A 22,637-nucleotide genomic window follows, 5' to 3' on the forward strand; every position below is an offset into this window, starting at 1 on the left:
GGCCCTGGTCAGAGGTGGGTCTGACAAAGGCAAAGGGGGAGCTTTTCAGGTAGCTTCTTAAAGGGCCATCTCCATAGCCCTTCCCCCATTACCAAAGACACAACCAAAAACCCCTCACAGAAAAACCCAATACAAGCAGGCACAGAATTCCCTCCGGAAGTGGTTATAGTACAATCAAGCTCATATCTTTCAGATATGTTCAACAATTCTTTGATGAAGTGACATCTGTTCACCTTTCTGGTGAGCAAAATCCACTGCAGGCACTGTAGTTATAGCTGTGTATGCTTAAAATCTTGCTTAAATATCAATTTCTTATAGGGAAAAAAAAATCTTTCAAATCATAACTGCTCTCTAAATTATTTCCTTTAAACAAGGGTGGCATCTTTAAATACTTTATTATGAGGACAGATATATTGTTCTCTTCATTCAGTTCACTATGTATTTGCTTTGCTACAGAACGCCTTAAAAGTGTGTACATAAATTAATGGAATCATAGGTGCATGCTAATTTCAGGAGTATAGCAGGGACTGAAGAACAATCTGCCAAGTCTTTACACAGCACTGGACCTTCTGGCGACAGACGGAATTCAGCTTTCTCACAGGGGGAAAAGGATTCTCACACAGAAGTTTGCCAGGCTCATCAAGAAGGCTTTAAGCTAGGTTTGAAGAGGGAAGGGGATAAAACCAGGCTCACCAGAGATGAGCCAAGGGGTGGCATGCCAGTTTTGGGGGTGAAATCAATAGCCCAGCTCAAGCGCATCTACACCAACGCATGCAGCATGGGCAACAAACAGGCAGAGGTGGAAGCCATCGTGCAGCAGGATAGCTATGACTTAGTTGCCATCGCAGAAACACGGCAGGATGACTCACAACTGTAGTGCTGCAATGGATGGCTACAAGCTCTTCAGAAAGGATAGGTAAGGAAGGAGAGGAGGTGGGGTGACTTTGTATGTCAGGGAGTGTTTCGATTGTGTAGAGCTCAACAATTGTGATGACAAGGTCAAGTGCTTATGGGTAAGGATGAGGGAGAAGGTTAACGAGGCAGATATCCTGCTGGGAGTCCTATGATGAATCTTTACCATTTGTTAATTTTCAGAAATCACTAAATAGAGCTTCTAGTTCAACAACTTCAATTTGAAACATTTGTAAGAATCCACTATTAAAGAAAAATTATCAAATAACAAACAAAGAAACCTGTGAAATTAAGTTTAAGAACTTTTAAGCAAAATTCCTGAAACTGAACATGTGGGGGGTTTATGCAATTATTTCACAAGAAAGCACAATAAAATCCACCTTCATTTCAAGCTAGGCACAAAACACATCTAAGAGAAAGACCTGCAAAAGGGACAAGTTTTGATGCTTGAGAGGTTTGAGAAAGTGAGAAGTCAATCCAATATTATGGCAGAGACTATGAGGTGTAGGCTGCGTGGCAGACTGCTCACCTCCTGCTGTTTGCATTTGCCCTGGGCCAACCAGCCAGCAGGGATAACATTACCTTGCAACTGTCTAAAATAAATGTCGACAGGACTACAGACAGGCTATAGTACTGCATGTAGGTCTATCCTAGTCTGACACAATCCTGAGGAGCCGGCTATCCTAACTGGGCTGAAGAGCAACTACTGACTCCTGGAAACAGGGAACATGGTACTTTCCTGTACACTTGTGCATTTTAGAATAATAGTAATTATTTTTAATATTTTTTTTTATTAGTGCCATCTGCAAATTGTCAGTTTGGACATAGGAAGGCAAAATCTGATTGCATGGAGAAATGACGAAAAACACCTCAGCATAATGGCCTTGCCACACAAATACTATGGAGACTATCTCCATCAATAAGCTAGAACCAGAGAGCCAGCTCCTTTGGCATAAGTAACCTATATTCTTCTCCTCTCCTTTCCTCTCCAGCTCCTTCTGGGCCAGTGTTCTGGCTTGGCAGTCAGAGCTCCAGACCATCTGCTTAGAGACAAGGGAATATTTCTGCTGCTGTTTATTCCATTCACTGCAAAGCAGCTGACGTATGGCATAAACTAATAGTTCTGTGATCATAAGCACTGTCTGTGGCTTATAGTGATGCTGCACAAGGCAGCTCCAGCAGCCCTAGTTCTTATCAAAAGAAGAATCTTGTCAATTTCTCTTCCTTTGATAAAACATGTTTGAAGAACAAGCTGCAATCACAGAGAACTCCCCAGCAGGTAACTCATCTCATTAATGTATGCGATCTTCAATTAAATTCATACCAATGCTGGATGTCACTTCTTAGCATAAAAAGAAAAAAAGAATTTTTTTATCAAGGTGACTATGAAATACTGGTAATGAAATTGACTCCAGTAACAAAAGCACCCATTCCTAAAAATCAAGATGTTTAATAATATATTACATAATTTTGCAGCTGCTGGTGCACATTGCTGCCAGCTAGCATGCACCTCTTACACCTCTTACTTCTCCTGGTAAATGCTCGATGAATTTTTCATGAGGAATACAGGGCAACACTTACACTAAATAAATTCCTTTCATGATAGATGACTTACAAACACTTGCATACAAAACTAATATGACTGGAGGTAGAAGGGTCACCCTCATCTCCCATAAACAGTAGTATGCAGTTCACATACTGAAGGAGAACAGTAATATAACTAACCCTAAACAGTTAACTTGTAAGCCACCTATACCTCCTGTCTAAGACCTTTTAGTTTTAGCCCCTGGGAATGGAATGTAGAAGTCTTAGGGAAACAGAGGAAGCAGATAAGCAGATATCGCCTTGCTCCTTGAGCAACAAAGAAAATAGATAAGCAGATGTCCACACAGCAAAAGACCTGCTAGAACCACATCTACAGTTTGTCAGCACAAGTGAAGAAGAGAAGCAGCTGGAGGTCAGTCAGTGAACACTGTGATGAAGACTAAAGGATGAAGTAAACGACCACCAGAAGACCCTAGTAGGCCTAATGTGAATGCGGGGATGGGTGGACACATGTATTAATGATTTCTCGGAAGACTAATGAGTATGTAAATGATTTCCCAGAAAAACTAATAGGTAATCATGTATCTGCTGTATATATGCTGATTGGCTCACATTTTTGAGGAGCGATCCCATGTGAGTCTGGCCATCAATAAAAGAATACCTGTTCAACAGTAATACGCTGTTGGGCACAAATTCTTTGTTTCATACAGTTTGCATATTAAGGACCAAAACTTCATCATAATTTTCTGAGATTTCTATCTTATTTCACAGCAATGGGATGTGTTATGGTTTAAGGGATAATAGCCTGAAAGGGAAGGACAGGTGGTGTCTGTAGGACCCTGGGGGGTCAGAGATCAGTACTGTTCCCTCCCCTTTCCTGGGCTGCTTCCTGTCGCATCTTGGGACGGCTGGGCCTACCTCCACGTGCTTGGCAGCATCCACCGCCATCCACTCTTGGCACCACGGCAGTCCCTAGGGACGAGTCACAGCGGTTGCAGCGGCCACGAGGCACTACTTGGACACTTCCACTTGGGACTACTGGGATTGGGTTTTGTATATAGTTAAATATCCTCTGTCCCTTATTAATTCTCTTTTCCTTTCCCCTGTTGATTTTAATTAAACTTGTTACAGTCTTAACTTCCAACCTCGTGTGAAGCGTCTTTTTCTCTATTCCCTTTTTCTTAAATCCTCCTCTGGGAGGGTAGGGGACAACAGAGAGCAAATCTGGCTCCCTGGGCTTGCTCTGAGCCCTAAACGGAGACAGGATGTCACCCCACATCCCTAATTTCAGGCAGTTTGCATTACAACTTTTAAGGGGCATAGTTCTGCAATGTTAAAATCAATAACAAATCAAACTGATTTGTGTGGTAGATGGATTAAGCGGTGTGTAAAAATCATATGTGAACAACAGCATCAAACATATATTTGCCAGTAGTTTGCAGATTATAATGGTCAGTGAGATGGCAAGTAACATAGAAGCAAGTTTCTAACAAAGGAAGCAGATACGCATGATAAGTGTGGTTAAATGACACGATCCTTCATTCAGCTAGATACTTTGAGAAAAAACACTAACTGCATTGGCAGGATGTCAGGACAGCTCCTGGAAAAAAAGAAAAATGATCACCAACTAGTGGGCTGGACACGAATTCTAAGTGCAATACCATGGACTTAAGAGGATTATGTGAGCTTTGGAGGTACCATAGGAGAATACTCATCATCATAGGCAGCTGATATACTGAATTCATAGACTGTCTCAAGAGACCAGATTCAGCACAATTTTAGACAAATGTACAGCAGAAAAGCTGAAGAGTACTGAAATGCTTATGCTCCAGAAAACACATATTGGAGGATGTCAGTCATTTAGCAACCTTACCATAGAGCAAGTTATAGAGAAACTTAAAATAAGTACCACCAGGAAATCTGGTTTAGAAAATTTTGGAATACAACACACAAAAGGAGTACAACACAAGAAAAGGATATTACGGGCCTGGGTTGGAAAGGACCTCTGAAGATCATCTAGTCCAACCCTCCTGCTAGAGCGGGATCACCTAGAGAAGATCACATAGGAACATGTCCAGGCAGACACAACCTCTCTGGGCAGCCTGTTCCGGTGCTCTGTTATGCTCACAGTAAAGAAGTCTTTCCTTATGCTTAGGTTGAACCTCCTTGTGTACTAGTTTGTGACCATTGTCCCTTTTCCTGTTGCTGGATACAACCAAGAAGAGCCTGGTCCTTAGATACTTATAAGCATTAATGAGATTCCTCTCAGTCTCCTCTTCTCCAGGCTAAACAGATCCAGCTCTCTCAGCTCTCTTTCCATGTATGAAGCCTTCCTCCCATGTATAAAGCAAAATAAATAAATCCCCAAACAATACAGTTGCTTATTCAGCCTGAATTGGAAGCAGCAAGAGCATTTCAAATCAGAATCAAGAAAAAAAATAATCCAAGTTTGTTTATTTAAATGGGGACAAAATAAAGACTAAAATTCTTTAATTTCCCCAAATTGCAAGGTCCCAATTCAGTGACTGTCATTACACATCATGCAGACTGATAGTCTGAAACTCCGAGTGTTCGTCTGAGCTGAACCAGTGCAGCAACAAACTGGATCATTTTTATACTCTTGCACAAGAGTATATTTATGGCTTATAAATTACATTTATTATATTTTACTGACAAGTACTTACTTTAGTGAAAGAGAATAGTCATGCTTGCTTGTCTGACTATTTCTTACAAGGTAGCTACATTCTTTACATAAACGTAACAGGTTTTCTGCATCTGTCCGACTGATTGCTCCATGATACCATCTAGGAAAAAGCAGTGAGATTAATACACATACATATTCCAATTCACATTCCTTTCACTACTTTGTTTCTTTAATGTAAGAATAATGACTAACATCTCATGGATATCTTTAAGATTTAACATATTATGTATAAAAAGCACATGGCTTGCACTGTCTGAAGTTAACTTTACAACTTGTAAAGGCCTGTAGTTCCTGACAGCTGAAGGAAATAACTTAGATCAGGAGACCATACAACAGGATTGGTGTATTTATTAAGAAATTCCCACTCAGAGCAACACATTATAATCTCTGTCTTGCAAGCAGTAGATCCAAAATATGTATATTTATTCTATTTCATCCTTGTGATATATCAGTATTTCAACTAATACACAAAAGAATAAAATGAGAACAAACAAAAAGAAAGTAAAATCTGAAGTATATGAATAGTTAATAGTGGGAAAGCTTTGCTAAAATACATCTTCAAGAAAGGAGAAAAGTGATATAAGTATGAAGATCTATAACAAAGGAACTTGTTCTAGACACAGCTGTGACAACTCACCTTTAAGTAAATCTCTGGTAGATCTGTGGAGTAGGTGTGAAGAAAAGGAATGGAAAGAGGAGAGGGTGAGTCCTTCACTAAACTGAACACTGCAAACAAAGAGCCTCTGCAGCACACGCTGCTCTGTATCAGCAATTAAAATCTCACAGTTCAGCAGTAAATGCTTTGACCATTTCCTCAATGTAATATGCCTTGCCCTCCACTGGGTCAGTCACATCTCTGAGGAATGTATCTCTCTTCCTGCAACTGCCAGATACATTTCAAAGCATAATGTGATACTACCATGCCAGCCTAAGCAGGGTAACGCATACATCAGAAAGGCTCTCTGTCTGTTACTACCAGGAACTGTCAACTGGTCTTGTGCAAAAAAGTTTTCTTCCATTTGTTCTAATTTTATTTCTTTGCTGAACTTACTGTAAGGGAGATGTTCCAATTAAAAGGTAAGCGAATAAAGACCAAAGAGATTCCTTTGACATAAGTCATGCTCTTAACTACCTTGTGCCGATGTCAGCTCCACTGCCAGGTCCGATGAATGTGCTAAACAAAAGTTGGTGCTCAAATTAAATATTCATTATGTGCCTGGTTACAACCAAAACTTGCATTAGAGAAAGCTAAAAAGAGGGTTATACTATTCTATATTCAAGACAGACTAGAAAGGGAGGTCCTGACAGCTCCATCACTTGACAAATAACATTGAGGCATAGATGCAAATGTTTTCAGGCAGTGTTCTCCCTGTCCCCCATTAGATATTTACTGATGAAGGATATTTCTCAACAAGCAATTTAAAGACAAGATTGTCTTCTGAGTGTAAAAGAACACTAAGTGTAAATCAGAAAATGGATTTGGGAGACTCTAAAAACTATTCCTATTAGCTACAGGTTTTCCTTCTTATCTCATCAAAGCGCCAAATAGATTAAAAATAAAATATGACCTAGCCAGAACCAGGGAGATACCCTGGACTCTGATATTCACAGCAAAGTATTTCATATATTCTTCAGATATCATGCTCTCCAATTGGCAGAAAGGTTCACGGAAAAAGAACGCAGTGCTGGTTCGAGGAAGAAAAATCTGCTTTTAAAAAAGTTGGAAGAAAACCAGCAAAGTATGAAGACAACTGCTGATGGGAGAACACCTAATTCAGAAGTGATGCCTGGAAGCTGCTTGGGCTATAGCTGAGAGTAAACAGTAGTGTAGAAGAAGTGTAGTTGCTTGTGAATCACATGCTAGTGTAAATCAGACACTTACATTGCTCCTCTTACAGCTATCTAGAGAGATAAGCATAGTACCATAATCAGTTTAAAGTTCCCGACCAATTTGTTGTTTTAACTGTATTTGGGCTGTTTGCCCTGGGTGTGTCTATTTTTTAAATGTCAACATAAAATTTTTTGTACAGAAAGGCCAAAGATTCAAACATCAATGATGTGATCACAAAATAGTGAATGACAACTTGTGAAATATATCAATGCAAAACCATGAGACACGAAAACCTGAAGAGATTAATGTCTTCTAAGATATCATGGAAAACATAGGCACACAAATCTGAAAGAAAAATGAAACATAATCACACACTTGGACCTTTATCAGGATCTCCTCCCAGGATTGAAAACATCCCGATTATGGTTAATAGAACGTTCTTCCTCATGTCCCTTACTTTCTCAATGGCTGGGTTTCAGCCACTAAGTGGCTGCAGCTCCACTGAAGACAAGACAGCTGCAGCAATTATACAGTAAATATAATGAGCTTTTACAGCTCATATAATGCACAATACTATTCTGTGTCTGAATTGTTTACAGCAAAACAGGAAGTGACCATATCTTGCCCATAAGGCTAGGAGGGATTCACTTTCAATAAGACAATGGAAACAGCAGAACACACTTTCTTCTTTTCACTGTTATTGAGGAAATGGAATAAATTCATTCAGTTCCCCTGGGTCAAGAGTTACCAAGTTCATAGTTACAGATTCCTTAATCACAAGCAACTAGAAGTATTTTCTTGATATATTATCACACCTTGGTATTTCTGCCTAACTGGAAAACTTCTTAACCTACATATTAGAAATCCACTTGTCAATTTGCATGCTTCCTTTAATCTAGACCTTGTACTTCACTCTACAAAAACAGAATCACAGAATCTTAGGAGTTGGAAGGGATCTCGAAAGCTCATCCAGTCCAACCCCTCTGCCAGAGCAAGATCACCTAGACCAGGTCACTCAGGAACACGTCCAGGAAGGTTTTGAATGTATCCAGGGAAGGAGACTCCACAACCTCTCTGGGCAGCCTCTTCCAGCACTCTGTCACCCTTACAGTCCCCAGACTCCACTTTTGTAGAGAAAGAGGGAATGGCTTGCATGTATTGTGGAAAGGTCTCACACCACTAAACTTGAGCAGTTTGAATTATTATGAATAATCTGAGGTATAATAAATCTAAAATCTTCAATTTTCTGACACATTATTGTCAACATTATGCATATTATTCGGCATTCATTTCAGGTTTTATCCTGTATAAAGAAGATTCAAAAAGAGTCTCATGTGATTAACAGGTGAATAATTAAAGGAAGCAAAACTAGCTCTACAGTTTTCAATTGTTATTATCAATTGCAGTTACATATAACTGCAGTTCTACTAAAAGAGAAAACTAAACGATATATTTACAAGCCAAAAGTTCATCAACAGATCCTCAACTTCCTGTAGTACTTTAAATGTATTTTTGTGGGGTATGGTGGGCTGGAACTACCTAAAACTGAGGACCAAATATTACAATCAAATTTATAGCCTTTTAGTCATTTACCTAACAGCATCAGTGAGTGACTTCACAATAGTGGTTGCTGCTTCCTCTGTTGGAGATAAGCCTACAATCTGTCAATGAGCAGACAGTTCAAAGACTGAGGATGATTAGAGGGAATATGATACCATGCGGATGATATTATTCCATTTCAAGTTTAAGTTTCCAAATGTTGCACATAAAAATAGAATGCCAAATGAAAGGGAATTTCTGGAACTACTTTCTCTGAGATGCAATTGATAAGAGGGGACCCTTTCCTACTGAGGATCTGAACTGCAAAGGGACTGCTGATCTTCCCAGTACAGCTACCATTCAGGAACAAAGTATTCTCACAGAGAGCACAAACACATCCATCCTAAATCATTCCCTCCCTCTCCTGTGAAATTAAAATCTCCATCTAACTTAGAATGATAGTGTCTGGAATGGGACTGTCTTCAGGGATTCAAGACACAGCTTCCTCACTTTACTCTGTGAACCCACTGGACTTGCAGTGCTCACAAATGTATCAGTGTAACCTGTGTAAATGGCTCCACAAGTGGATTTTTGTTTCCTAGTGTAACAGGGGATTCTGGCCCCTTCTACGAGGCTGCACATTTGGTATCATACAAGACAGTAAGTCATTCCATTAACACAAACCAGTCTAGGCAATGGTTTAAGGAAGGGTAACAGTGAGGTAGGACAGAGGCCACCTTTGTAGATACTAGACATTCACTCCAGGGAATTTCCCAAAACTTGAGTCTGGAGCTGACTAAACTGCCTCTAAATATCACATTCAAGTCTGACACCACCAAAGTAGAAATAATAGTCTATTTTCTAAAAGCTTTGTAAGTGGTCTTATCAGTCTCTCTCCTTAGAGCAGTATTACAGCCAGACACAAGGCACATCTGAGGTACTAGAAACATGCTATGCAGCCACAAAGATATGGAATTTGTGCCACTTTAAAGCACAATTTGTATATATATCATATACACCTGTTTTTCCTGATGAAATATAATCAACATAGTTGAAAGTGAAATGACTGCACATACCTGGCAGATAAAATTAATCGGACTTGAGATGAGTTTCCTGTTTGACTCTATTTTGTCCCCCGTAAAAGTTATGCTTTGCAGGATTAATAAGAATAGTTTTTTGTGGGCACTAATACAGAGAATACTGAGAACACTAATACTGGGGATACTGAGGAGGGAGAGCTGGACAGCAGGATTTGGGACATTTGCTGCTCCTGTAAGTGCGGAGGCAAAGAGCTAGAGAGCAATTACTGTGCTTACTTACATCTGCTTTTCCAGTTGAATAGCTGGATCTATTCTTTCTCCCAGGATCCCACAAAATTCTGGACTGCCATGTTTGATGGGTTTAAAGCCTCCTCCAGGTGCTCTTAACTGCCTGCGCTGGTCATTTGAGGGAGAAGGAGATGCTTGCCGTTTCTCACTTCCATTAAATTGGGCTGCAAGATACACAGTAATTACCTCTCCAGGCAAGGTTAACAAAGAGCAAAAATAGTTGTAGCACTTAGAGAGGTTTCACACTTCCCAGGGAGAATAAACATGCATTCACTAGTATTAAGATGTAGTGTTTTATCTACAAAGTTGTACGTATAATGTAGAAGTGCTTCTAATTATGCAAAATACAGTCTTAAAACTCTCTTGCTTTTCCAGTAGCAAAATCCACACTCTTCTAAACCTTGTTACAATATCTAGGGCTTATCTTAACATTTGATACTTTCTTCCCCAATAGATGATACTGTTAAACAAGTAACAGTAACAAAGACAGCCTTTCAGTCACCTGCCACAATTACCATGAGAAACAAGTGATAACATCAAGAATCCAGTTTGTCTCAGTTTATGTGGAATTATCCTAACAGTGACCGAGGTGCAAATCCAGAGAGCTAATACTCATCGCTCCACATCAGAAATACCGGCAAGAAGCAATGAATTAAAAGTGTAACCCATTATACAATGCTAGCACAAAGCTTTTTGTTTCGAAACACTAAGGTACAAAGTGATCAAAAGGGAAAAAGGCATTTGTTAGGTTCTCTTACAAACTATATTACTCCAGGAAAAACAACACAACTTATTTTGCAAAGCAATAATACCTTAGAGCACTGCAACATTTGAAGTAAAGCACATACTAATGAAGTCAGCACCCTCATTCTACTCTTACTACACTTACAGATTCTACATATCTGTAATTAAAAAAAACCAGAAATAATATTGACAGAAACAGTGAAAGGAGCTACCCACACCATCTTACTGACCCTCTTACTGCTGCTTCATCAAAAACCAATACTCCCAGCTGCAGATGGGTTATTGTCTTAAGGTTATCTAGTGGGGACCAGGCAAAAGAAACTTCAATGTATCAGGGGACAAACATCACAATGCACACAAACACACAGAGTGCAATCAGCTCCCCTGTGAGTTTCAACAGCAATATCAGAGAAAATGCTACAAGGACAATTAAAGGGACTCCCTACAACAGCATATTGTAGATCTCATGCATTTAGAAATCAATTTATTGTAACACACCGCCAGTTAGGCAAGTAGTTGGTAGTGCTTACTGTTTTAAAGCAATGCTATACAACAGGAAGACAGGTGTAATGTTAAAAAAGGTAATGGATACAGAATAGAGGTGTGTTGGATGTGAAAAAGTTTTAGAGGGTTTTTGTTTGTTTGTTTTGTTGTTGTTTTTTCTGTTTTTTTTCTTATTTTTATATGCTTTCCTATGTGGCTTGAGACACTTCCAAATTCTCCCTCTGTTCAGAGAAAATAGGCCCAAATTATTGCAAAAATTGGGCAAATGTGTTAAATTGTATTCTGAAGTGTGCATGGCAGAAATACGCTGGTTATTTCTTAAAAGGGAAACTCAGATTTAACCTCGTTACTGGATAATGAAAGCTGATTGGCATAACAAGGAGAAACATTGCATGTGCATAGGTGCCACTGACATACATGAACAACACTATTTTTTCAACTGTAAGAAAAAAAAACACCTGGATGTAATTTGGCAAAGCTATGAATACTGGTGAACTTAATGTCAGTTTCTGACCAAGAAACATCTTTCAGACACTAAAAAATTAAGTTCACAAAACGAACATGAAACTCAGTTCTGATTGTAAACAGCAGTATCTTTACAATGTGATGGTTAGAAGTAGGATTTGTTTTCCAAAAATAGCACAGAGTTAAATCTCAGATGCTTTTGAATGTTTTCTCTGTCTGAAAAACTCAGTCTCAGGACTCCTGACCCCCCCCCCCTTTCTTTTTCCTTTTTTCTTCTCTTTTTTCTTTGTGTGTGTACGTGTGCGTATTAAATTGGCAGAAAGAAGCAGCCTGAAAGGAATATCCAGGCAGATTAAACTGATAACTGTTAAAACTAGTCAGGCACCAATCCAAGGAATGCTGTTTTCAGGACTGAGTTCTGGATGCTATAAATCCTTCCTTAACCAAAACTGCAGTACACACAGTGAAGGTTCAGAAACTTAGTTCCATGCAGCAGAGTGTAGAGGTTTTTTTTTATTGTGATAGTACTTATGCTTACATAGCCCGTACAGTTATGGGACTGACTGCATACCTGGCCCTTCCTCACTCTCCATGTGGCCTCTCTTCCCCTGCCTTGTAGCTCGTCCCATATCCCTCTGGTGCTGGAGCGCCAGAACTCCCCTGTCTCAAGTACCCCAGAGTCCCACATACCGGCTTTCTGAGCAACTGCAGCCAGCAGAGGTGACCAAGCCTGGCATCTACAGATCCTTCAAGGTGACCACGATCACTACCACCAGATGGCCCTCTTCACAACACAGGGCCACTTACTCTGTAAAGTATTACTAAAACGGTCTCTACAAGCTTCCTGTGCATTTCCCTTACCCGAAAGTTTGCTACCCCCACATGACAGCCTGGAAAGGTCTGATTTCTCACATGCTCAAATGGGACACAGTGTCAGCCTAAAGGACTCTCCTGTGTTGCTATCTCCTTTTCCAGCCAGATGCCTACTTTATTCCTGTTACTTTGCCAACCTCAGCTCTTCTGGGCAAACCAGTTTGCCCAGCTCAGCAGGAGACAAAACCTGCCCACTTCCCATAAAGACCATCAAAAGCTCATTTCAGCTTCAGCTGTACAGCCTCCGATGAAACAAAACCAAAACCACTTTGTGTTGGAGCTCTCTAGGGGGTGAGACTACACCTGCACAGCATCCAGCAGAACTGGTTGCTGGCTTAGATCCAGGCTTGAAAGAACTATCAGCATATCCTTAGTAGGAAAGTGACTGAGCCTGGAACTCTTCAATATTATTAATAGCTCACATGCCAGAACAAATCGTGCTGCTAGGAAGCAGAAATCAGTTTTCTCTAACCTCCTTTCTGTTCCACAGGAGAACAAGAGGAAAGGGTATCTTGAGCAAGAGTTTTCTTTTTAAGCAGTTGCTTCAGGTTCATCCATGTATCTCTTGTTCCCACTGACATTTCACAGGATGGATACTGCAGGTATCAGCTTGGCTTGGAAACAAACTCAAATCAATCAAAACATGTCAAAGATGTAAGATGTTAAAGATGTAAGAACAAATGAAGCACAGAGGCAGAATCACATGCACAACAGACCACCGCTGCTCACCCATGCTCGCCTACCTATTAGAGAATCAGGTCAGAAATACCCAAGACGGGTATTGTCACAACAGGGTCTGTTTACAGAACAGTAGCCCTGTATAGCTGCGGAGAGAAGTCACTTCTAATTTCTATAGTGTGGCAGTATCATAGCACACAGAATTGCAAAATCATAGAATAATTTAGGTGGAAAGGAACCATGGGAGGTCTGCTCAAGGCAGACCATGTGATCAGATCAGGTTATTCAGAAATTTATCCAGTCATCCCTTCACATAAGATGAAAAAAATCTAAAGATGAAGATTTCAAAAGCCCCTGGACAATTGGTTCCAATGCTTGACTGTCCTTGCAGATAAAAAAAATAAATCCCCATTTCAAGTCAGAACCTCTCCTGATTTAACTTATGTCTCATCTTCCACCACACACCTGCTCATTTGTGAAGAACTTGGATCCACCTTCTTGAAGATCTCCTTATAGGCATTGGAAAGTTGCTATTATATCCCCTCAAAGTTTTCTCCTCTCCAGGCTAAGCAAGCCCAGTTCTCTTAGTGTCTCCTCACAAGTCACGTGCTGCAGTTTCCTGTCATTTTGGTGGCTCTCTGCTGACATCAACATTTATCAACATCCTTCTCTCATCGGAATACTGGACACAGCATTAAACATGTCCAAGAAATGTGAAATAAAGAGTAACAGTCACTTTGCTTGACCTACTGGCTATGTTAACAGAAGCCAAGATGCTGCTAGCCTTTATCACTGCTGGAGAGCACTGCTAGCCACATTTAGTTCACTTTCCCCCAGGACCCATTCAGCCCCTTCCAGCAAAGTTGTAACCCAGCAAGACAGGCAGTCCTTGGTCCATATCATTGCAAGGGGTTAGTCTGCTCCAGATGCAGGTCTCTGAGTTTGTTCTGGTTGGATTTTGTAGGCTCATTGTCATCTCATTCCTCCAGCCCATCCAGGTCCTTATGAATGACAGCTCTGCACACACATACTCTCCCACCCATCTGATACAATTCCAAATTTCAGGAGGTGCATTTCCTCTCCTTCTCGTTTGGGTCACTGATAAAGATGTTGAACAGGAAGGGTTCCAGAACAGATCCCCTAAGGAATCACACTTGCAACCAGACTCCAGGAAGAACATGAATCAATAAGGTCTACTCTTTGAGGTCAATTTCTCTGACAGGTTTTCACACATCTCGCAGTCTACCCATTTAGGCTACAGCATTCCAAACCAGGTAACACAGCTGACGCCACAGCACAACATGCTGAGGGCTAAAGTCAACAGAGATGACACCTACTGCTCTTCTTCCACACAGATGCTCTATGAAAGAAAAAGTCCTGTCCTGTAAAACCACATCCTCACTGAATAAAGCCACTCTCAGCCATTTCTGCAAAGCAACAGAAAGGAAAGAAAGAGCAGTGTAATCAACACCAGGCACAGACATTCACAGAGACAGAAAACAGTTTGTGTCATCTCTCTCTGACTGACAAGTTCTAATGTGGGAGAACCTCAGCAATTCAAAAGGATTAATCCAAAACCAAGTTCTACATATCCATAGAAATGCTTGCAAATATAGTGAAAATACTCCACATACCAAGAAACTCATCACAGAGTAGAAGTGTATTACTGCATGCATGTTACATACCTAGTTTTTGTCCTGCCCCTTTAAAACAATGTAAGGACCTTGGCAAAGCAACTCTTATGTGCATCATAGACCCACTCAACAATAAACACTATCTATATCATGTCCATTAAATGGGGGAGAGGCAAAGAGTGGGAGAAGCAGAAGTTTTACTAACACGAACCAAGTGCTGAGATGGTTGACAACAGGTCAGCTGAAACACCAAACAAAAAGTACAATGTTCCACATTTCTGCAGCAGGTAAAGATTTGAGACTACCTGCGTTTGCTTTTCAGAGATTTCTACACACACTAAAAGAGCAGAAATACTTTCATTCTCCCAAAGGCAAGTACATATTGTGTATTGAGTGTGAGAGAGAATTTCCTGGCTGGGATCTAGGAATCCTACCTGCCAGAGCTGGGATGGTGACTTTGTTCCACTCCCATGGCTGATCATACTCATCTGCAGGCCTGTCATCATCTTGTGGCAATTTGCTTTCTCGTAAACGGTGACTCACCACACTTTCAGAATCAGATTCCACACCACTGCCTTCTGGTTCATAGGGTGTGTCATAGACCTGTGTGTTTTTCTGATGGGACTTCATGTCTTCCTGCTTCTGAAACTCTATTGGCAAGAAAGAAAATTGCCTTAATATCACAGCAAATAATTTTAGAACATGCAACTTCCATCCATTCCTTAATAGCCACATAATTATACAGATGGCAAGCTTGTACAAGACTTCTAAATTCGACCTCTACATTTGGTAACTGGCTGGAAGCAAAAGTTTGCTCCAGCTAACAAACACAGCACAAACAGTCTCATACCTCCACCAACATTCCCCAGCTTGCACACAGCCAAATTACAGGAAGCACACAATCCCTGGCAGCTTGTATAAGCACTGTGTAAGCCAGTAAGCACGCTTACAAGCAACTGTACATAAATTCCCAAGAACTCTTAAATTTGAGCATGCAGATAACTCTTCAAGAGAAGATGCTTCAGAAGTGCAATTTGAAGATAAAAATAAAACAAAAAAATAAACCTCACAGAATAATTATACATGCTGATTAAAAAATTTCTCTACAGTTACCTCTACAGAGGATCAGCAGAAAATGAGCTAAGACTAGAGTAAGAACACCAAACAAAAGCACTGGTAACTAGAGTTTAGCTCACCTTGTATTAAGAAACATGCATTTCTTTAAATTAACACTGACGTTAACAAAAAAATAAACGTGTTGAAGCTTCATAGAAAGGAACAGTGTACTGCCCTCCTGAATATAGCCAACTAAAAACTGGGCTTTGTTAGGAGGCGCACAGGTAGCAAATCAAGGGGCAAGCCTTTCACCCTTGGCTCCAAGAAGGCTATACCCACCAACAGGTGGGTCCTACTGTGTCCAGTCTGCACACTCCCTACAAGGAGTCTTATGAACTAGCTCACTCCTAAAACAGAGATACCAAGATAGCAGGGTCCTAGGACCCATGATAAAGAAAGATGGTTTAGGGTAGTTTGATGAGGGGAAGGTCAAGGGGGATGTAACAGCAGCTCTCAGCTGCCTGAAGGGCAGTCATAGCCAAACCCTTCTCAGGTAGTGTCAGAAGGTACAATAAGGAGAAACAGATATAGGATGTAGCTTGAGAGATCCCAGTGGGACACTGGGGAAACCTTCTTCCCCTCATGTTTAGTGCAACTCTAGGATAGGTCACTGGGTAGGTCATGGGAGATGTTTCCACTCTTCGGAGTTTGGAGAGCCTTGGCTAGACAAAGCGAGGGTCACTCCATCTACTCATACAAAACTGGATGGAGTGGGCAATAGACCAGATGGCTGTGCTGTCATTTAGAAAGACATGAACATGCTGGAAAATTGCAGTCTAACTGGGTAGAAAGCAGCTCAACAGAGAAGGACCTTGGGGTCCAGTTCAACAGCAAGTTGAGCGTAGTAAACACAGTAAAGAGGGACGGTACTAACCTGGGCTTCCTTAGGAGTGTTGAAAGCAGTTCAAGGGAAGTGATTCTTCCCCTCTACTCAGCATTGGTGAGACCGCATCTAAACTGCTGGGTCCAGTTCTCACCTCCCCAGTGCAAGACAGACATATACATACTGGAGCAAGTCCAGAAAGGGCCATGAAGCTGATAATTAATGGGACTGGAGCATTTTTCATATGAAGAGGAGCTGAGAGAGCTGGGACTGGCCAGCCTGGAGAAGATAAGGCCAGACTTTTGTTGGCAGTGCCCAGTGACAGGACAGGAGGCAACATGCACAAATCAAAATACACCTAATTCCACCTCAAGACAAACCTTTTTACTGTGATAATGGTCAAACATTGAAACAGGTTGCCCAGGAGGCTGTAGAGCCCAAGACCTGACTTCACAGTAGTGGGCAAACTGTTGCAGCTGACCCTGCTTGAACAGAGTTCCTTATTAGATGTGATTCTGATATCAACAGGTCCCTTACAACCTCAGCTGTTCTGTGGTTACCCTGATCAGTGCAAGGACAAAGTAAGAATTCTATTAATTATAGCAAATTGCAAAGTTAATTTTAAAAAAAGACTCAAGGAGAAGGGAGAGAAGTTTTTAACCTTTCTATAACAAAAGCCATTCACCAGTTCATCTATTACTAAGAACACTATAACCAAGTAATTGCTCCAAATAATTTCGAAAGTACTGTGAAATGTCTACAATATTACAGTGCCTTTATTGCTTAGGAAAAAAAATTATACATTACAAATACAGTAAACCTGAAGAAATAGGCACCAAAACCAATGCTGTAAATACAAGCAAGGTAGGTCACATAATTCCTAGTTATGATTGATAACCACACTACCAACTTTCAATACAAGTGAAACCTAGAAAAGAGTATCTTAAAGGGCAGCTTATTTGAAAAAAGTGCTTTAAACTTTTTTAATTAAAACACAGTCTTACTCTTTCAGCTATCTTTTGAAAAGAATTTTGCTCAAGGAAAAATGCTGCGTTAAAAAAAAACCTGTATTAGAAACAACACACAGCTGATACTCCCTTTAATGTTCCTGGATCAAAACAATAAACATTTTATTTCTTTTAATGTCAGAAATGTGGTATGTATCTGTCTGTCTTTCAGTTCTCTGAAGCCAGCCACTGCTACACCAGGAAGTGTGCATTTCTGAGGAACAAAAACCTCAGAATCCTACCAAATCAGACTTTATAAAAAACCAAACCAAATCACACCAAACCAAACTGTTCACTTAAATGCCAAACATAGCCACACCAACGGCTCCTGTGTGTGAATATATCTCAATACAGGAGCCCACAATCAATATTTTCCTTCCACCCACAGAACAAAGCATCAGACTCTAAAGAAAAGATTACCTGTAAACAGAGAGTGGTACTGATTCATGGTTCATGTTCAGAGACCACAATTAGAAAAATTACAAATATTTGATCCTAAAGCAGAAAAGTTTCTCCAGGAAAAACTTAAACCTAGGGAGAGTGAAGAAGTGGAATGAGAATATATACACATGCATGTATAAAATAAGTGTGTATGCACATACACACTTATACACACATACTTACATACAGCCTGTTTAATAAAGCTTCCTATATATTTGCTTGAAAGTCCATCTTTTACTTAATATATTGGAAGAGTAATAAAGAAAAGCAATTTTATTAAAGGTTAAATCAGAAAATATTCCTTGCCAGACTAAACCTCTTAATAGTTTTAAATAATTCAACGTCATCACTCACAAACACACTGTATCCCTAAGGTCAATTTGGAGATAATTAGGGGACATATCAAGGGGACATCTATCACCAAGAAAACAGAACAGCTATGAAGCCCACAATGGGCAACTGTCAAGACCACACTACTTGCTTACAGAACCCAACAGGTAAGCTTCTACAGCTTTCTCTCCTTGAGGACACAACAGAATACAAAACCAGATTCTTCTACAGTGTACAGATGCCAATAGGTATTTCCTTCATCTCAAACTAAATCATGCAGTAACAAGATGACAAACAATGTACTTACAATCTTTAAAAAAAATGTTTTGATAATATTAAAAAAACCACATTTTCCCTAATCAAGCATGCCTGTAAGTGTCACCAGGCAGTAATAAACTCAACATCATTTTACAGCACCTTTGCAACATTTCTTTGTATGAAATGTGATAAAAGCAAAAGGTAGGAGTCCTTCTGTGACAGTTGTTTATGGAACGTCAGATACAGAAAGATTGTCTGAAGCTAAGTACTTGTAAGAAAGTGTTTGCTTTCCTGTCTGGTGATAAGACAATGAGCTATAGACTCTGTTGGGCAGGTTGAGAAGTAAAAGCAGGTTCCTGCACTGTAGTGGAAACACATCTTGCTTTCCTACACCCACTATGAAGAAAGAGTTTGTCTGCTAGAGACAAAGCACTAAGTCATATAGCCCCCTTGATTTTCTAACCTCTACTGGGAAAGCTTTTAAACATTTCACATGCAAGGAGTTCACAGCATTTGTGGTAACACAGGCGTATCAGTTTCCTCATCACTCTGACCGCAAACAGTAATTTATGCATGCCCCACTGAGAAATAGAGACTGAGACTGAGACAGCAGACTCATGTAGCTAGAAGAACTGCCATATCTGACTTAACAAAACCAGATGTGATGTCCTCTCAGCCAGATGAGTTTCGCCACTTGTTAACATTCCCCATAGAGGATACAAGGCAGGGAGAAGGACTGCTGTTTAAAAACTCCTACAATAGATTTCTTCCACAGACATGGTGGCTACATGTGAAAAGCAGCACAGAAATGTGAGTTGCACACTGTTTCTAAAGAAACATCTAGCCTGTGAATGATTGTGCCACTATGATTAAAAAAAACCCAAATAAACAAACAAACAAACCAACCACCACAAAACTTAAACCTTTAAAACACAGCCCAAAGCATTCCTTATGACTAAGTCCATTATTGTATCTTTGTTTTTCACTTTTCAGAAAAACTCCATGAAAATAAAGAGAAGTCAAAGCTTTGGAAGTATTATCTGATGCATCTACAAGAGATCTTTCCCTCTGGATTCCAGCAAGAGTAGACACCATCAGTACTCAGTTTTCTCCTCTGGCAGGACTTAAAAAGCCACAGAGCATATGCCTACTAAACCATCTTTTCTTTTCCTGTTTGCTGCAAGGAACAGTCACAGTGATTATTTGCCACAGTTATAATTTGCAGTTTTGCAAGGGTCAAGTTGTGAGAAACAGTAATCAACCAGAGTGATTATTTGGAGTTTTGCCTACTTTGACTGCTTTCCCAAAGGAAGTGTTGTCCTAGTTGCAATTCTTCTGTTCTGCCATTCAAGTCGAGCTACTGGCACAATCTAGGAACTTTGATCAATACTTTAGCACCTAATGAAGATAAATCACCATCTGTTGGACGTAAAAGCCTTCAGATATGACTCTAAATGCTAGAATGAAAGATTCAGTAAACTCTACATCTGGCATGGTCCTGTACATGCATACAACAAGGATCATTAATATAGACATGAAACATATTCTACATTTGCTGTCCAGCTCTGGAGATAAAATGCTTTAATTTAGAATTCTACTGCCACATGAGTAGACCAATAAAGCTGCCCAAATGTCATCACAACCAGTCACAGAATTTTGTTTTTCACAATCAGTGGCCTTGTATGCAGTGAAAGACAGCTGACTTGCTAGTACAGAAAAAGTGGCAGGGATACAAACACTGACATTACCGGGAAAATGTTTCAACTCATCCCCTTTGGCCTATGATCTCTTTATTCATCAAGTCACCTCAGCAAGTGATTAATGTTAGGAGGAACTAGAACCTAGCATTTGTAAGACTTCAAATACACTACACTGAGCTGCTCAGCTACTAATATTTAGTACCTTGCACTTATTTGCAGATTTGTCTGTAGTTATTACACTACTCAGACAAACTCTGATTAGATGCCAATTCTTAGTTGAAAGCCCACTTGCAGAGTAATCTGCTAGTACTGCAGCGTTGGGTTCTTTTGCCCTTGGACAACACTTTTTTATAACAGTACAGAATGTGAAGCAGTGTTTGAAAATATGTAACTATCGATAAAATGCTCTAAAGTATACAGTCTATCACATCATTACTAAAGTGTATTTGTGCTTATGCAGATATTTAACCACAGCAAATAAATCTGGCTAGCTTTCAGCAGAACGTCATTAAGAACAAACCATACTGTTCAGGAAAGCAAACCACAGTCATGGGGACACAATAAATCAGTCCTTTTCTTCTCTTCTTGCAACAGAAGCATCACATATCATGAAGAGTAACATCTGGTATTTTCCATGTTGGTTGTCAGAAAAATGTCATGTTACAAAAATTCATTCCAGTTATGATCTTGACACGTACAACTGAGCCAACACTTTCTAGTAATTTTTCCAGTTGCATTCCTGTTTTCCAATATGCATCTCTAAACCACTAACTAATATGTATGCAAACACTTTCAATGCACAAAACCACATCCAGACAGACAATTGTGGAAAGCTGGATAATTTTCCTGAGTGTTTTGTTTGTTATTTGTCTTTGAAGAAAGATACAAAAATATTTTTAAAAATGACAAGGAGAAGATATCTCTTGATATGCTCTATATGCTACCAGGATGTCAAGTTTTCTCAGTGATGGTGCATCTCACAACCAAAGGAAAGGACAGTAAGTGCTACTCAGCTTAACATGCAAAAGCAGAGGTATATCTGAAAGACACCACGTTTCTTTCCTTTGTCTCCCTCTTCCCTTTCTATTTCAATTGAAACAGCAGGCCCAGACACCTTCTAGCCCACCTCAGGCTGCACTGCAGCCATAACAGCTGCTGCAGGACTCACTTAAGAAGAGCTCAAGAGGGCTCAGCTATGCCATCACACTTCTGTCTTGCAGCCCATCCCAGCCAAGTGCAACTGTTCAACAGACCACAGGAGAGCTACAACAGTGCAAGAGCCACAAAACTCACTGCTTACTCACATAGCTTTTCAAATTACCCACTCCACAGAAAATGATGCAGAATTCAAAGGACGCAGAGAGCTCCTCCAGGCAAGTCTCACTTCCCCCAACTTTGCCTGGTTTGTTCTTAATTGCAAGTCTGAGCTACAGCAGCATCAGTTTTGCATAAAAAAATCCTGCTTCATAAAACCACGCTGTATGCAAACTCTCCCACTATAAGCCAACAACACAGAAACTAAACAAGGTGGAACCAAGAGCAAGCTCAGATGAAGACGGAATATTTCCAACTTCTTTTTGCACACACTGATATTGCTCAAGAAATTCAGCCACAGCAGCACAAATGTGGTCCAGCAGCAAGCAGAAACACACTGCAGGCTTCCTAGATATTTGCTTGTGTAGGCATGACAGAAAGAAAGGCACACAGCAGGACACCAACACACACCAAAACAAGACAAAGCTTACCTGATCCCATCCAGAAAGGGCAGGCTGCTCCCAGAGAAAATACCCTCTTAATAATTTTAGCAACCAGAATAGTAATGAACAGTTGAGTTTGCAAAGGCATTCGAGCTCCTCCAAAAGAGCACTTTCAAGCAGAACTCTTCATAGTCAGAAACCAGAGGAGAGAACCTGTACATTGTTGCCAGTCTACATAAAATGTGCAGTGCACAAAAGAAGCTGCATTTCTGACCGCTTCCCACTGAAGTTTTAAGCTCACTTTATGACACTGCTGTGAAGCCACAATAAAATCTTGGTAAACTGATGTGTTGTCTCTGTGGCAAGCAGACACAGAACTGGCTTAACCTTCAATCCTCATCTAGCATTAAGGATAAGAAAGATCTCCTCTGGTTTGGGTTAAAAAAACGAAAAAGATGCAGGAGAAACTGTAGCTACCACATTCACAGAATCACAGAATCGCTCGGTT

At 40.2% G+C, this 22,637-nt stretch overlaps 1 protein-coding gene across 1 annotated transcript in view; it reads right to left on the bottom strand.

Annotated features, from left to right (window-relative positions):
* LOC104544811 (SH2 domain-containing adapter protein B-like) overlaps positions 1 to 15,407 on the bottom strand; it is a gene marked incomplete at its 5' end in the record, with an annotated part of 18,102 nt that extends 2,695 nt beyond the window's left edge. The window contains 3 exons of the mRNA XM_010189780.1: positions 5,142 to 5,261; positions 9,852 to 10,023; positions 15,192 to 15,407. Coding sequence (XP_010188082.1) covers positions 5,142 to 5,261; positions 9,852 to 10,023; positions 15,192 to 15,407 — 508 coding nt within the window. The remainder of the gene's footprint in view (positions 1 to 5,141; positions 5,262 to 9,851; positions 10,024 to 15,191) is intronic.
* Between the last annotated feature and the right edge of the window lie 7,230 nt (positions 15,408 to 22,637).

This window comes from Mesitornis unicolor, unplaced genomic scaffold (genome assembly GCF_000695765.1).
Source record: "Mesitornis unicolor isolate BGI_N332 unplaced genomic scaffold, ASM69576v1 scaffold36948, whole genome shotgun sequence".
Classification (NCBI taxonomy): domain Eukaryota; kingdom Metazoa; phylum Chordata; class Aves; order Mesitornithiformes; family Mesitornithidae; genus Mesitornis; species Mesitornis unicolor.